Consider the following 17,140-nt stretch of genomic DNA (forward strand, 5'->3'; position numbering starts at 1 on the left):
TGTCTTTTTTTAAATAATACTACTACCCCTACAAAACATTGTAATAACGCGTGGGTAAAGCAGACATCCTTTCTCCAGACTTGGTTACTATTTGAAAAATAAAATAGTTTTTACAAATATTCTAAAACGAATACCCAATAATCTAATTACTGTGGAACAACATGAAGACCGATTGTCGAAGATCGACTTTCCTCCAGACACAATTATTTCAGGAATAAAAAATCAATAAAACTCAACCCCCAACAACGAATCTAAGAACCAACAATCCTCCAAATTAAGACCATGCATGTAGAAAAGCACACGTTTAGAGCGTTGTCTTTATTCCAGACCCGGTGATTTAAAAATGATTTAAACAATCCTAAAAAAAAAGACTCATATTCTTATTCTTGTGGAATAACACGAGTATTATGCTTAGTCTTTCGTCTGGACCCGGTTATTTAAAAGATAAAGAAATATTGAAAAAAATGACAGCTGAGACCAATCTTCAAAATTAAACCCCTTTAAATGCTTGGGCTTAGAGTGTTGTCTTTACCCCTCACCGACGTATATTATAACTTTTGAAACGACCGGGTCTGAAAAAAAGACTTTGGACTTGCATTATAATTTTTGAATTAACCGGGTCTGGAAAAAAGACTTTGGACGTATATTATAATTTTGAAACAACCGGGTCTGGTAAAAAGACTTTGGACGTATATTATAATTTTGAAAAACCGGGTCTGGAAAAAGACTTGGACTTGTACTGTAATATTTCATTAACCGGGTCTGGAAAAAAGACTTTGAACTTTTGTGCTATATGAACGCATTACTATAGGATATTAGTTTAGAACGAATTCGCCAAAAATCACTTCAAATTTATTACATTTGTAGGTAAAGTCATTACATTTGTGGGTAAAGTGCATTATTACATTTGTGGGTAAAGTGTTATTACATTTGTGGGCGTTATTACATTTGTGGGTAAAGTGTTATTACATTTGTGGGCGTTATTACATTTGTGGGTAAAGTGTTATTACATTTGTGGGCGATCAAAAATTATTACATTTGTGGGTAAAGTGCTATTACATTTGTGGGCGTTATTACATTTGTGGGCGATTATTACATTTGTGGGTGTAACACACCCCCCCCCCCCCGCTTCCGCCGCCTATGCCTATGTTTGTTGCCAACTTTTCTCCGAATTGGCTGAATCAATTTGGCTGATTTTTCTGTCATATATACAGAATGTAGGGGAGTTATCCAACATAGCCTCCTTGTCGATCCGGTATAAACCGGATAACCTCGGTATCATAATTGGGGTCTCCTGTGGAGTCGGTGCTTTGATCATTTTTAGGTGGTCTGTCTATGACAGATTACCTCGTAATTTCGTCAGAATTTTCTTTATTATTTCTTTATTATTTATTTTTAGCACCTTTGTTGCCAACTTTTCTCCGAATTGGCTGAATCAATTTGGCTGATTTTTCTGTCATTTATAGAGTCTATCATAGAGACGGCATAGGCTTTTCAAGGTCATCTGATTACGATGACGTCATCTACGCGCCATTTTGTAAAATTCTCAATTTGATCATATCAACATAACGGATCATCAATAATCAACCATATTTACGTTTCATAAACTTAAGATTAAAGGTCATCTGTCAATGTCATCAAAGGTCATGTAAGGGTCATGACGCGCGCGTCAAAGCCAAAAAAATTCTCCAAATGGCCAATAAAAATTGTTGGGTACGTTTCAAGTCATTTTAAGCACTTTTCAAAAATTTGCGCACGCGTAACGCCATAAAGCATTGCAGAAACACAGTTTTTTTATATATCATTGCGTTGATGATATAATTCTGAGCAATTTGATACCTTGATCAACCTTCTACGACCATTAATAAGGAAATTAACACCCGTTAAAGTTTGCAGCACGTGTGCGCGCGAGCTCACACTACAGGCCATATATGGGCAAAAACATGTCTATTGAAAATTCACTGTAGCTCTTTAAATAGTCCGTTGACCCCAATTTTTTTTCATAGATCGATAGAAAATGAGTTGTAGATTTTATTTCATGTCACCATTGTCCCTCAATTTGATCATGACGTCATCAAAACTCCGCCTAAACTGAAAATTTAATTTTTTTCAAAAATGACGTCATCAAATTTATGCAAATTTGATTATAACTCCGTAAATATTGATCCTTTTTCGCCCAGATTTCGATATGTTGTAGTTAAGTATATAATCTTTCTCTCTATAGTTCCATAAATTTTCATTTTGAAAAACGCATCATGGCGTAAAACAGCGATGAAAAGAGGCATGTAATTTTTCCTCATTTTGCGTGTAATCTCTAGGGGACATGACTTTTTCTCAAAACTAGATTCTACATTTCTCTATTTCGTGAGCTATATCTCCATATTTTCTTGTAAGTTACATCTGAGCTTTTCGTATGTTGTAGCTGAGATTCTCAGCTTTCGGAATGTTGCCTTCATTCTCTCGATCAGATGCCGAGATCATGCCCGTTTTTCGCTTGCAAAATTTGATTTGTAATTCTCAATTTCCTTACGTGTAATCTCTATGGGAACGAATAATTCCTATGGGGAATATCGTGGCTCAATGGATAACGCACTTGACCAGCGTCCTCGGGGGCGCAGGTTCGAGTCCTGGGTGAACAAGATGACTTTTTTTTCTTTTAGTACCACCTCGTGCATGATCCTTTATGAAAATCAAAATGTATAAAAGTTAAAATTAAGCAAGATAAAACAGATTATACTTTTTTCATACTTCAATTGTCATATATTAATGAGACCTTTTTCCCAGTGCTTTATCATCTCCCCTCACCTCCCGTCTTTCACAACTATTCTATCCATAATGAACATTCCGTTGTCATCATGAAGATCATATTGATCTACATGAACATAGTGATCGTGATCATGATGCCGAGAATAAGGACAGACCACCTAATCCGTCCGCATGACGAATTAAATTCCAGTATTGATTTATGTTCATCACCGGAAGACAAGCAAGGTACAGGATGGAAAAGCGAAATCAGACTAAGGGCTACCAAACAGATGTGCAACATAGCCTCCTTGTCGATCCGGTATATACCGGTTACCAAGGATCCAACCAAACCGGATAACCTCGGTATCATCATTGGGTTATGCTGTGGAGTCGGTGCTTTGATCATCCTAGGAGCTATATTGCTTTACATTCATCACCGGAAGTCAAGCAAGGTACAGGTTGGACCAGAGAAACCAGAAGAAGGGCTACCAACTACAACTGTAGAGCACGACGATCCAAGCATTGATAATCCTACTTATTCTACATATTTATTTCCGATAATTACTTGAGAAAAAAATTGTTTATCGAGAAATAACTTTCGTAAACACCGTTTTTGGAGCATTTAGTGTTCATATCTCTCTCGGTGTCTAATACAGGAGTGTTACTACATATGCTCCTGTGACATAAATTGTTGCGGTCGTAAAATCTCAGAGGGCATAGGATTACAATTAGAATTGTTACAAAAGGTTTTGCTATAAAGAATAAGGATAAGGGTTTATATAGTTTTGGAGGTTAGATTTTTTTTAGTTTCGGCTTATTTAACGTGCAGAATTCCATTGGAGAAATTGTCGCGCGAGAAAGTGTCAGATAATATTCATGTATATTGGCAACCTTAATCAGGTATACGGTATAGGGCATGCAGGAAGGGTTGTGAAGAATTAATTGTAAAATGTCAATATCTAAATTGATGTTCTCAGAACTTGACAATATGTTGACTCATTTCTGGAAAAGAGTACTTTTTGAATTGATTTGTATGGGTGTGTGTATGTGTGTGTAAGTGTCTCTGTGTGTATTATGAAGTATAATGAATCTTTTTTTTCAGTTCAGTTCGTATTTATTTCATCTCTAAAAACAATGAGTACATATTTGCATCAAATATACACATCAAGTATACAGATTAATAATAGAACGAATAAATCATACAAAAATAACTTAGGATAGATACAATGATATAATTTGGCCTATATGGTCATAGAAGAAATGAAATAGGAAGACTTAAAATAAAGCCAGCAATGGCCTTGTGAGATAAAGTCTCCTTAACTATCAAATGCTTATGTGGAGGCTATACTTATCACTTATCGCTTATGAATACTTGATCCTTCTCCCTCTTCTTAATGTAAATATATGATTGTCATGTAAAAAAATGGTAGAAGATTGAAAAAAGGGTGTCGAGGAGTACGGAAGTAACGTCTGGTAGAGAAAAAAAATGACCACCTTGTTAAAGGGTAATCCAACCAATAAAAACTCATTTTTAGAGGGAAAATAAAATTCATATAAAATTGATAGGTGAAAGTTTGAACAATATCGGACAGACAATAAGAAAGTTATAATTTTTATAGTTTCAATAAGACAGTCATAAATTGTTGAAAGTTGTAAATATTGGTAATCACTATACCCATGGACTCAGATTGACCGCATGTGATGTCCTATTGATGTAAAGGCAAGGACTACTCTTCCATGTACCCCAATGTATATAATTGCAAACATTTTATTTTTTCAAAGGTTTTAATTCAAAATATATTTTTCTTTCATAAGGAAATAAACAATATACTACCTGGCCGGGTTATATTTAGATTAGTCAAAGGATCTTTTCACACGTAAATCTTAAATCATCATTGTAATGATGATTGCTATTTTTATTGTGACTGTGATTAGCGTTCGTGATTCTAATCATGTTTTAGCTTGGTTTCACACGTGCGAAATATTCGTCATAAGCCTTATTTTTTTTAATGGAATCATCATTCAAATTACGTTTCTTTTTTACCGTGTGAAAGGATGATTTCTCTAACACTGGCAGAATATCACTTTCCTTTACAGAAGTAAAATGTTATTTTATAGAATTATATGATTATTTATAGGGGTAAACTATTCTTACTTTTTTTTAAAAAGATGACATCTCTGGCATTGTTTAAATTAGAATAAAAGAAGGATTGGTCACTTCACCTCCATTATAAAGACACTAATTATGTTATGTGTGTCACGTATATAGATCTCAATATAAATTAGAGGTTTTACCTTGTGCTTTCAAGTATCATAGCTTCTTATCAGATTTTTCAACTTTCTCTTAATAATGACATTTTTCCATTTGAGGTGAATTACCGTTACATGTTTGATGGTAAATTTAAGGCAGGCACATCGTATTTAGCCAAATGCTGATTTATTAAGTAAATATTTGTATTAATTGTTGGGTAATTGGTGTATTACAATTTGTAGATAGGTTTTGATTAGACATGTACACGGCTGTGTACAATTATATTTTTAAACATACTAAATGACAATAGTTTTGAAAACATGACTTAATGCAGACCATATTTGTTTAATTCCGATTACTTTGTTATCATGATTAACACCAAATTCTTAAATGAGCAATTTTACAAAAATCGTTTCTTGCATTGAATGGAATTGAATTTATTAACATGTTTGTCTATCGATAGTGTGAAGTATAGGTGTACATGCATATTATACATACTTCAGCATGTTTTTGTATGTTAATTACTTGCACGAATAATGAAAAAGAAACAAAATCCATTTTGAATTTTATATCATGTTAGTTGTTATGAAATGATTATATCAAAAATGCACACCAACCCATACATACGGTGATGTTTTTATGAAGTTATTAAATTGAACAAAGCGTTTTCTGAATTCAGTGTAAGAACTATAAACGTCGTTTCAATAATAATAAAATATATATAATGGAACCATCTGTCGTTTTACTTCGGTAGTCTAAACATGAAAGTCTCTTTGCGTCTATTTCTGCATGCATGATTCGTTGTTTTGTTGAAATATGTAAATGTTCTTTTTTGAAATAATATACAAAAGGTGACACTGCAAATTTGTGCATGTAAAAAACATATGATACTCTTTGGCTGGTGAAAAGGGGCCCAAATCGTGTTCTAAGTGCAATATGTAATTAGTCTCATGTTCATTTTCTCTGCCAAAAATATACAATTTAGGATGCTTTTGTATGCCGGAAGAAGACGCGCGAGCTGAATTCTCTGGCTCATCGACTTGAACACAGTTTTTTTAAAGAATAAATCAATCAACAGATAATACAGGGCCACATTGAATACAGGCCATGTTTCATAACGACGATTTATTTAAATCTAAATCTTCTCTTAAACCATAACGTTTCTTAAAATGTATCTCTCTCTCTTAAAAAGTACTTTAGAGCTGAGAGAGAAAGTGTGTGGGTGCGTGTGTGTGTAAGGGGAGTTGGGGATAGTAAATTTCTTTTGCCCGCTACAATTATATATTTTGATCCCAGAGTTGATTATCATTTGAAAGGTACATTGTATACTCAAAACAAATTTATACATTTCAAAGATGGAATATACTTGCCTTATGTGTGTATGTATGAATGAATGAATGAATGAATTGATTAATTAAATTAATTAACTGATTAATGAGTGAATAGAAAGGGAGACTTAAAAGCCTCAGTGCACGCTAATTATCAAATGTTGACAGTTTTGGGAGTTGTAGAGGGTATGGGTAGGTAAATTTTGTAAAAGGTATGAAGGACCTACATTTCTGTTCGCAAAATCCCTTTGAACATTAATTGGGCTTATAAACTATAATAAGACGTAAATCCATCGCGCTTACCTTTTACTTTCGTGTCTTTTGCAACTTTTGATACCAAATTTGTGAACCCCGGAAACGCGGATCCAAAATTACGCAAAATTTCGTAAGTGCATGCAGACCCAAAATTGAACAAAAACGTGTATTGTGTATTTAGCAAATATTTGTAAATGTGTTATTATTTCTCCTTTTACTGATGTAACTAAATCAATATCTTGTTTATGGTAAGAACAAGTTCCCCGACGATTTCTATCGACAAAAAAGTACGAAAAAAACAGAGACATACATCAGAAAATTTCGAAAACAATAAAATAGTCCCTGCATAAGAAAATAATTGTGATCTTGAAATTTTTAACAGTTCATTTAATAAGAATGCTGTAGAGTGTGTGAATACAACATCAGCATTTTATGGGCATCATTAAGTTGATCATGTAATTTTTTTGACTATGTTGTGTTTGGTTCTTTAAGGGCCGTTTTGGCAAGTAGGCCTATGTATAGCCGCTTCAAGATTACCCTATTAATAAATTATTCAAGCATCATGCAGTATCATCATGATCATGAAGGGAGAAAGTCACCGTTGATCCCATTACCTCATCATGCATTATTCAAGTAATAATCAACAATAGATGTGCACCGAGTTACCACCCTGCTCTGGAGGTATAACATGGTTTGATCTTCTATTAACCTTCATAAGTTTAACGAATTTGGTCCAGAAGTATTCCTGCTCTTGTTCATTTTCCGTCCAATCGAGGTAGGTCCCATGGTCACTGAGGAACAGTCTCACACCAGGAAGGGCAGTTCCACATCAGGGATATCCTCTAGGAAGACCACCACCATGTTCTCAAGGTGTGACTCATTGACGTGATCTAGAGCTGTCCGGAACTTAACCAGAAACCAGTTGTTCCGGACAGCACTTCTGCTTAAAAGCATTACTGTTTTATAACTCCGCTCCACGATGTAGTGCACAGAGTCTAAATAGTGCATGCCGATGATGAGATCCTCATCACCATACACGTTCCTGTGGAAATTCGGTAGTTTCTCTTCTATTAGAGGTTTGAGGTGGTCCTTCATCCACTGGTCATCATCATCTTTGCACATGATGCAGTTGATGTCGTACGAGAACTCGTTGTGACCGCGAGCATCCTCCATCTCGTCGTACCCCAGGATGGCGAGCTTAAGGAGAAAGAGTTTGTATTTCAAAACCCATTGGTTACTGTACATTATGAAGGCGGTTACGTTGGCACCAACTCCTGTCAGAATGAGCAGGCTGATGAGGGTTGTGCTAGGACTGCAGAACTCATCAGGTTGGAAAGTCGACAGAGGCTTTCGTTTAAGATGATCAAGAGATGCGGATGAGCAGTAGCTTTGATCAGCATTTATGAGATGGATGTGTCCTCTTATCCATTCTACCAGCCACCCTATCTCACAGGTACAGACAATAGGGTTGTTATCAAGAGGTATTGCTTCCAAGGTGGACTTGTTCGGATCGAACGTGCTGGAATTGAAGGTTGTCAGATCGTTGTTGGTCAGGGTGAGCGTGGTCAACCGAGGAATTTCTCTAAAGACATCGTTAGAGAAATAGCTGATGTGGTTATTATCAACATGCAGAGCAAGAAGATTTACTAAACCTCGGAGATCAGACGAAAGGTGTGTCAGATAGTTCGTTTCCAAATGCAATTCCTTCATGGATCTCAGATCGGAAAACACTCCCATTTCAAGGAATGGATGTTTGCATTAAACCAGAGAGAGTTTTTCTAAGGAAGTCAGGTTTGAAAATACACCTACCGGAAGACCACCTAGAGGATTGTTGTCGAGGAACAGAACGCGTAGATATGTCAATCCACTAAAAGAGTGAAGAATTCCTCGAAGAATCCCAGAGACTGTTGACCAGTACAACGGATCCCGTCATGTCAATAAACTGGAGCAATGTTGTAATTTCAAATGTCTCTCCTGGAATGAATGCATCGTCCCCAAAATAGGGCGTCCGTTGGTGAATATCAAAAGATGTCAGGAGAGGTGTCATTAATGACATCACAATAAGGTTACATCCCAGGACATCAAGTTTCGCCAATTTCTAAAGCCCGAGAAAAGTTCCTATCTCAAGAGAACATAGGTCGCCATTGTTGGACAAGTCTAAGCGCATCAGATTTTTCAAACCATTAAAATTAAATGAATCTACGTGAATCAGCCTATTATTAAGTAAATACTATTCATGACCATCTACTCCACACTTGTCCCAGGAGGAATTATTAGGGTTTATGCTTTGGATTCTATTATATCCAAGGTCAAGAATCCTCAATTGTTTCATTCCTGCAAAGTGCTCGGGCTCTATCTCACAGATAAAATTGCCACTCAAACTTAGCTGGTGGAGGTTGGTTAAGTCTGAAAATATGGAATGGTTCAATGAAATGAAGTCATTAAAAGAGAGGTCAAGATTGGAGAGAGGAGCATTGGAGAGGGGAATGAATAAACCTGGTATGATTGTATCCAAGCCACTTCCGATGATTGAAATTTCCTTGATGGTAGAGATCACTGCACCTTGGAACAACTGAATCAACACCCCATTGGTCAAAGGGAAGGCCCCTAGGATGAGGTTCTGGACACGTAAAGGCGCGATGGCTGCAGGATCAATGAACATGATTGGGTTCTGCATGTCAATAGTATTCATAGGACACAGTATGGCAAATGTACCAGGGGTTATTCTTTCAAATCCGTTGTAGCCGATATTAAGATCAGGCAGTAGTAGGTCACTGCAAATTGTTATGTTCACAGACGTGAGATTGTTGTGGCCAATATCGAGGTTTAGAAACCTGGATGATATCCTGAAAACTTCGTCTGGAATCGATGTGAAATTGCAACCGTTCAACAAGAGAAGTTCCAGGTGATGGAGCCATTGCAGAGAATCGATCGATGACAGACGTGGGTTGTCACTTAGATCAAGGGTGACCAGGTTCTCAAGAGGTTTAAATGCTGCATGTTGAATTCTGGTGATGTCATTCCTTGAGAGATCTAGGAAGAGAAGAGCTGTGTATCTGATGAAAGACGCATTCTTAAGACTGTGGATGTCGTTCAGGGACAGGTCAAGACGAAGCGTATTGGTTGGTAAATCATCAGGTACGTGATCAAGACCAATGTGCATGCAATTGGCCTTCTTCGCAGTGACGTCGAAGTCCCACTTTTGCGAAGGTATAGCCGAAACGCTTTCGGGTACCTTCGTCGTCACCTTCTCGTTTCGACCACTGGTGATTCGAGGAACCAGCACCAGCAATAAACAAAGATGTGTCAGACAAGCCATTTCGTATGTGCGGTTGAAAGTCGATCCCTGTATACGAGACTATAAACACAATGAAAATGGAAAGGATGAAAATTAAAAAAAAAAATGGCAATAACATCTATCCGGAAGTTACAATAACAACTATCCGGAAGCTTCTTATAAAATCAGTTTGATGACGTCAGGTCAGGGGTGGATCTTGAAATTCTTCAAAGAAGGGGTACGCATGTCACTTTCATTTCAGAATTTTCTGACAAAAGATACAAAGTGCATTTGATATGTAGAAGAGACACATTTTTCATAAAAAGGTAGGGTCGATGGATCTATAGGGCTAAAATTGGACGTTATCTTCATAAGAAACGTATGAAAATAAACAATAAAATAAGCTTTTGCATGTAACCCCAATAGAGACTGCATTGGTGTAGAGTTTGTTCAGGGGGGAAAATAAATTCCAATACTTTGTCCATGTAACAAGCCACTCATACTTCCTAGATATAGAAAAGTAGAAACTAGATTGAGGGGAAGACCTGGAATCAATAGGAAGAGAGTGCCAAGACTGGTGTACTAAATCGAGACTTGGAGCAAGGTTGCTGCCCCCCTAAAAAAATAAATAAAATAAAATAATAATAATAATATCAAAAATAATAATTAAATAAATAAATAATAAAAAAAATGATACTAAATAAACAAATAAATGAATAAATAATAATGATAAGAATAATACTGATAATAATAATGAGGATAACAATAATAATACTAATAATAAATGAATAATGATAAGGATAGTGAGACAATAACAAAAATATAGAATGAGTAATGATGATTTCGATGAAGATGATGGTGATCATGGTGATAAAGATAATGATGATGATGATTATGATGATAATGATGGTGATAATGATGATGGTGATGATAATGATGATGATGATGATGATGATGATGATGATGATGATGATAAAAATAGATAAAACAAATAAATGAATAATGTTAAGGATGATTGTAGTGACTAGTGAGACAATAGCAAAGAAAATCTATGAAAAAAGTAATGATGATGGTGATGATGATAGTGGGATGATAAGAATAACAATCATATACATAAAAATGAATGAATAAATTGATTGATTAAAAAGTCACTAAGTGGTATTTTCTGAGAAATCATTGTATTGTATTTTTCAAAGTCATCTTTTATTTTCGAAATTCCTTTAATATTTCAGTTTTCACTTTTTAGAATTGAAGTCTAATACGCTCGCCGTTAATTCTGGACTTGTAACATATGTATATATATATTTGGCATAACCACATAACATAAAGACATGACAGGGATATTAGAAGAAAATACAAATGTAAAAAAAAAACAAATTTACATTTTGAAGATTTCTTCAATGAAAACTCATTTTCTAACTGGTTAGACGAGAATGGAAAGAGGGATCATGATTGTTGGGAATAAGGGTGTCTTACGAACATTAATTAGAGGAGATCAAAGACGGAAAATAAAACATGAAAAAACGTGAAAATAGCACAATGATGCAAATGAAAAGGATAAGTTAGCAGAAAGGACATATACTGAATGTTTTCAGTTTAAATTCATATTCAGAGGCTGTGCACTATCAGAATTCTGAGCAACATTTTATTCACACTTGAAATATTTATTACAGTTCTTAATAGTCTTATATAAAATTTGATATTGTAAAGATATCGGAAATATTGTCGACTTAGTGCATTGATTTGCTCAACAAAAGGTGGGGAACAATATTTGGAAAATAATGAAAAATAAAACTTTCAAGTCGTTTTTTTATCGCCCTCGCTTCGCTCTCACAATTACCTGGAGTGTGATAAATATTTGTTCAAGAGCTAAACGTGGTGCTAAAATGCAGATTATTCTGCTGGCGATTTGAGTTTCATTATTCTATTTCATCAAGATACGCATCTTGTGTTTATGATTAAAAACGAGTGTTGGTGCAAAATTTATGGATGAATGACGTGTTCAGCCGAGACTGAAGCTAGGAAAATTATTGTTTATGTAAATGTCAATCACAAACAGAATGCTAAAAGAGGGCATAGCGTTTCAATGAAATATGAAGGTGAAAACTGATGAAACCAAAACCTTACTACAAAGTTAGCAACATATCAATTTGTCATTCTTTGACTTTAACTTAATTTTACTTAACCCTATATAGCCCGGGCTATTTGAAATTGCATAGCCCAGGGGGCCTATTAGGCCCCCCCCCCTCAGATCTCGGCCGTTTATCGACCGATTGCGAACAAATTTGGTGTGTGGGTGTCTCATGTATTTTACAAGAATGCGTTGTCAAATTTGTGATATTTATTATCATTTTTTATTTATCTAATTAATTATGCAAATATTCAAATTTTTTCAAAGAATTTTCATTTTTTTTGTAGTTTTCCCCCCATTTTTTGAGAAAATGCAATGGAATCAAGCATGTTAGTAGCCAGTCATGTAGTCTAAAAGACAGCTCACTCAACTGTATTGAAATTGAATAATTATTAGATTATAATAGTAATTAATTATGCGCATATGCTAATTTTTCTCGATGATATTCGTTTCCTTCTGCGTTTCCAAATTCTTATGTATTTCTTTGTTTTTTATTTATTATGTATTTCTTTGTTTTGAAATCTCTATTTTTTATTGTTTTTTTAAATCTAGAATAGTTGGTGATAGCCCAAAAGAAAGTTATGTGAGGAAAAACAGAAAAAAAAACATTCATCTGACAACACTTTTTGTAAAACCCATACATTGTACACACAAAAGTCATTGGAAATTGCAATTTTCGGTGACATTGGTCACGAATATGTGCTATAATCTCCGCAAGTGTACCCCCGATTTTCGCAAACAGGGTCTCAAAATGTGCGGGAGATGTGAAAGAAAAAAGTCATGAAATTTCAGCGTATTATTTTTTGCATTTAGAAATTATCGCGAAAAATGTCGAGGGGGGGCCTAAAAGGCCCCCCCCCCCCCCCCGGGCTACATAGGGTTAAACTTGGCTTGATAAAGTGAAATACTTAACCTGTATACCCCTCCCCCCCTCCCTCCCCAGAGGCGTCGATTATGGGGGGCAGGGGGGGCGATCGCCCCACCAATGAAAATATTGGGGGCAAAACATATCGTTTTGCCCCCCAATAATTCCGCATGTGCTAAAAATAAAATAAGATTGTAATGTTTTACACAGAAATCAGCGAGCAAGATTAAGGTACACAACTCGTTCTTCGTCTAAAATCGTGCTCAAAATGTCCACTTTTCAGATTGAAATATCAAAAAATTTCAGCTCGCGCTTCGCGCTCGCATCATTTCTGTAACAAAAACCTATACTCTCCATGATTAAATAGGTCCCGTTTTCAGTTCTAAACCTCAAAAGAACTCCCACTTCGACTTGCAATAATCTTTTGTTGGATATATGATTAAAAACGTCCATTAAACTCAATTTTTTTTCCAGATCGAAATATCAAAATTTTCAGCTCGCGCTCGCATTAATCTGCTGGTGAGATATGTATATAAATATATGTGTGTGTGTGTGTGTATACATATATATATATGTACACATATATATAGGCATATGTGTGTGTGTGAGTTTGTTTTGTGTGATCGAGCGCTTTTGGTAAATTGATTCATGATTTTGCCCCCCCCCCCCCAATCTGAAAAATGGATCGACGCCCCTGTCCCTCCCCCTTCTGATCTCTGCCGCCGATCGCGCCAAACCTTGGCACATATATCCTCAAAACATGAACTACAAGCCCGTATAAAAAAACAAAATTCCTCACATCATTTTATGGCATCATGATAAAAATGTTTGTTCGTGAAAAACACAATTTGTATATCACCATGCGCCCCAGTCTTCTCTTTTTTTTCCTTTTTTTTTGTTAAAGCATTTGGTTAAGCCAGTAAAGTAACATACTAAGTAAAATACCGGTACTCGCCTAACCAATCATTGCATACCAGCCTTGGTTCCTGGAGATAAAAAAAACAATAAGGAAATGATACAAATATCAAAATATTGAAAAAAACTTACGAAAAACTGAAAAGTTCCCCCAAAGAGCGAAATATTTTTGATTGCTGGAAATATCCCACAAAAGGACAGTATACCTAACTTGATCAGCAAATGAATTCCACAAACCACAGTCGTTGTTTTGGAGTGAATGATACTTCTAATCACTCCAATCAGTTTTGATTCTCACTTGGAAATTAAGCGGAACAGGCTCATGAAAATGCGTCCAAACGGAGTATTAACTTAAAAGCATTAGTTTGTTATGGACTTGTTTTAAGAACTTTTAAATGATGACACTTGTTAGTTTGGGTCGATTTATATTGAATTTTTTTCAGTGGGCAATGGAGACTAGATATTACTGGCACCAACTCCCAACTGCATGGTCAGTACAGTACCCCCAAGCTGCCCACAATTAAGTAATTTCCATATATTGAAATGAATATTGTAAAAAGTTCTCCAGCCCCGGCAGAACCCCAGTTCTAGTCTAGAACCAAGCTCGGGGCTTTCCAATTTTTTAGTTAATGGTGATGATCAATCAGCTTTTTCTTTCTTTTCAGGGGTTTTGCTTTAGTCATTTTTAACCCTATCTAGGCCGGGGTATTTTGGGAGTTCATAAAGCCGGGGGGGGGGGGCCTCCCAGGCCCCCCTTAAGATCTCGGCCGTCGACCTCGCGATCGCGCCGAAAATTGGCACGCGGTTTGCCTGGGACATAATCTACAAGATTGTATAGTAATTTATTTCATGCGAATTGCTATTGAGTGATTATGCTAATTTATGCGTAATTAGTATGCAAAATCATACTTTTACCTCTAACTCCCTGAATAAAGCTCCAAATGTACTAATTTTTGGTATACAAACTCTTTGTGGTGTTTTTAGCAAGTGTAGATGAAAAAAATTGCGATATCAAATCATTTTCTTATGTATTGTTTTTTTGCAATTTCTTATGTATTTCTTTGTTTTTTGACCTTTTGTTTTTCATTGTTTTTTCAATGAAATTTGTTGGGGACTCTTCTGTGATCATAAAAAGCATAAAATAAATATATTTAGACCAACAAAACTAAAAATAATCATACATTTATGAATTTTGGTTAAAAACACAATTTGCATTGACTTTGTACACGAAATCACGTTTTGAGCAATTTTTGGTCCGACATGCACTTACATAATGTTGCGTAATTTCGGAACCACGTACCCGGGTGACGCAAAATTGGTCTCAAAAGTTGCGCAAGACTTGAAAGTAAAAAGTCAGCGAGCGGCGCGGCCAAAAAATTTCGCACGGCGAAATTATCGCGCGATTCGTTGAGGGGGGCCTCCGAGGCCCCCCCCCCCGGCCAAGATAGGGTTAAGGATCCTCCCCCCCCTCCCCAAGCTAGATATACCTTTCCCCATGTGTTCATCCTCCTCTGCCCCTTCCCCTCAATCACCCCCACCCCAACTCCACCTAATCTGTATGCACAAGTTTAGGTGCTTAAGTTTTCAGCACAAACAAAATATCTGTTCAAAAGGGTCTGAAGTTCGAGACTAAACACATGGAGATAATTCACATACATTTCCATTTGACTTAAATTGCATTATGCAAGTCTACAAAGTCAGTATTTTTTCAATGACTCTAACGCTAAGCGTGACAACATCCTAGGCTAGCTATTTTTTTTTATTTTTTTTAGGGGGGTCCTTCTCATGGCCACACTCACCAACAACAGCCAGCCAGACACACATTTCCTTACTAAGGGAAATAGATGAAAATTTTTCCGCTGGGCTGCTGGCGCTGGCTCTCGGAATAATTAACAAAATCACATAGAACTACAAAATCAAGGTTTTCATGTGTTTATGTTTATTATAAAATCATGTCCACATTTAATCATGGATAACTCTATCCATTATTTTACATTTACACTAAAGTCTACTAAAAGTTGAATTTACAGAAAAAAAAATCAACATTTAAACAGCATAATTTGCTAGGTGTTAACTTTTGTACCTGTATCAAATATGCTAATAAATCAAAGACTAGATTAAGATGTTTGACCAAATGCAAGAATACATAAGATAATATAAAAATGTTGGAAGACAGAATTGCACTTGTATTCAAAATACTTAGAACATCTCTTTTATAGCAGTAAATAAGAAAGAGGGGACATCAGATAACCTTTTCATGTATTAATAATACCCTTCATGAAATAATCAAGCATTGGTAATTTGAGGATATTATACCTTTCATATGAACTACAAAATTAAGAAAAATATTTGCAGGAAGTATAGGAGGTCGGACAAACATTGTTTTATTGAATTACCCAACCATTAACATAAGAGCTCTATATGGACTTCATCCAAATGTCTCTTTTGGCAACTGAGGAAATATCACCAGTATGATGAATTTTACATGACATTCATGCAGACTCCTCTTATATACTGAAAATATATCAAAGGCTTTTATTCAGATTCATAAAAGCCCCCAACATGATTAAAAATGTAATAAGCAAAATGTTCTCGTAAATATATTAAAAATACAGGTATACAAACATCTTTGAGAACAAAAAAGTAGTTCTGCCAGCATACAAAAAAAAATAGATAAAAGATTTTTTTCACAATACAGTGACACCTGAACATGACGATGTGCATGTTATTGGGTCTTTTTAAAATAACTTATTGAGAATGTGAATATAAGAGCAACCAAATTCCAAGACAGTTCATTTCCTAGTAAATCAAGAGAAATAAAATTATTTTTTGTGTTTGTCCTATTTTGCTCAGTTTTTCAATAATCTCAGGTATTTCTGGGTGGAATTCCAGGATAGAAATACACATAAGATAGGTTCATGTATTAGCAGCAGTTTCCAATGGTTAACTCAATTAGCAAGGATACGGGTTGTTCTCATAATCATACACTCGATTGTCAAAATATTGATATTGTCATGAAGAGGATAAATAACTCAAAAGGTGATATCTTGCAAAGTTTGGTGAATTTCATTGAGCACCAACTTATGAAGTGTTCTACTAAACATACCTTTTAATGGTCGGCCCTTTGAGACCTGTCTCATTTCTAGCAATAATAAGTAAATCGCTAAAAGATGTAGGGCATGAATTTTATTTCTCTGAGTCTTACTTACGTTTTAGAGCAGCAAGAATAAAATGCCACAACTTTAAATGTTTGAGATGGTCAGAGCTGCCAACCTGAACAAGAACATTTCAGTATTTTTAACCCTAAAAAGACTGGGGGGGCTGATTCAGCTCCCCCTCGACATTTCTCGCGATAAATCCGCCACGCAAAATT

General features: G+C 35.7%; 2 protein-coding genes across 2 annotated transcripts; both read right to left on the reverse strand.

Annotated features, from left to right (window-relative positions):
* Positions 1-7,383: 7,383 nt before the first annotated feature.
* LOC121413140 (leucine-rich glioma-inactivated protein 1-like) lies at positions 7,384-8,289 on the reverse strand. Its single transcript, XM_041605904.1, has one exon. It carries the CDS (start codon positions 8,287-8,289, stop codon positions 7,384-7,386), a length of 906 nt encoding a protein of 301 aa, XP_041461838.1.
* Positions 8,290-8,809: 520 nt separating this feature from the next.
* Positions 8,810-9,898, reverse strand: LOC121413141 (toll-like receptor 3). Its single transcript, XM_041605905.1, has one exon. It carries the CDS (start codon positions 9,896-9,898, stop codon positions 8,810-8,812), a length of 1,089 nt encoding a protein of 362 aa, XP_041461839.1.
* Positions 9,899-17,140: the final 7,242 nt, after the last annotated feature.

This window comes from Lytechinus variegatus, chromosome 4 (assembly GCF_018143015.1).
Source record: "Lytechinus variegatus isolate NC3 chromosome 4, Lvar_3.0, whole genome shotgun sequence".
NCBI classification, from domain to species: domain Eukaryota; kingdom Metazoa; phylum Echinodermata; class Echinoidea; order Temnopleuroida; family Toxopneustidae; genus Lytechinus; species Lytechinus variegatus.

Excerpts from the sequence above, each read along its gene's own strand:
- LOC121413140 (XM_041605904.1), bottom strand. The coding sequence starts at position 8,289 with ATGAAGGAATTGCATTTGGAAACGAACTATCTGACACACCTTTCGTCT.
- LOC121413141 (XM_041605905.1), bottom strand. The coding sequence starts at position 9,898 with ATGGCTTGTCTGACACATCTTTGTTTATTGCTGGTGCTGGTTCCTCGA.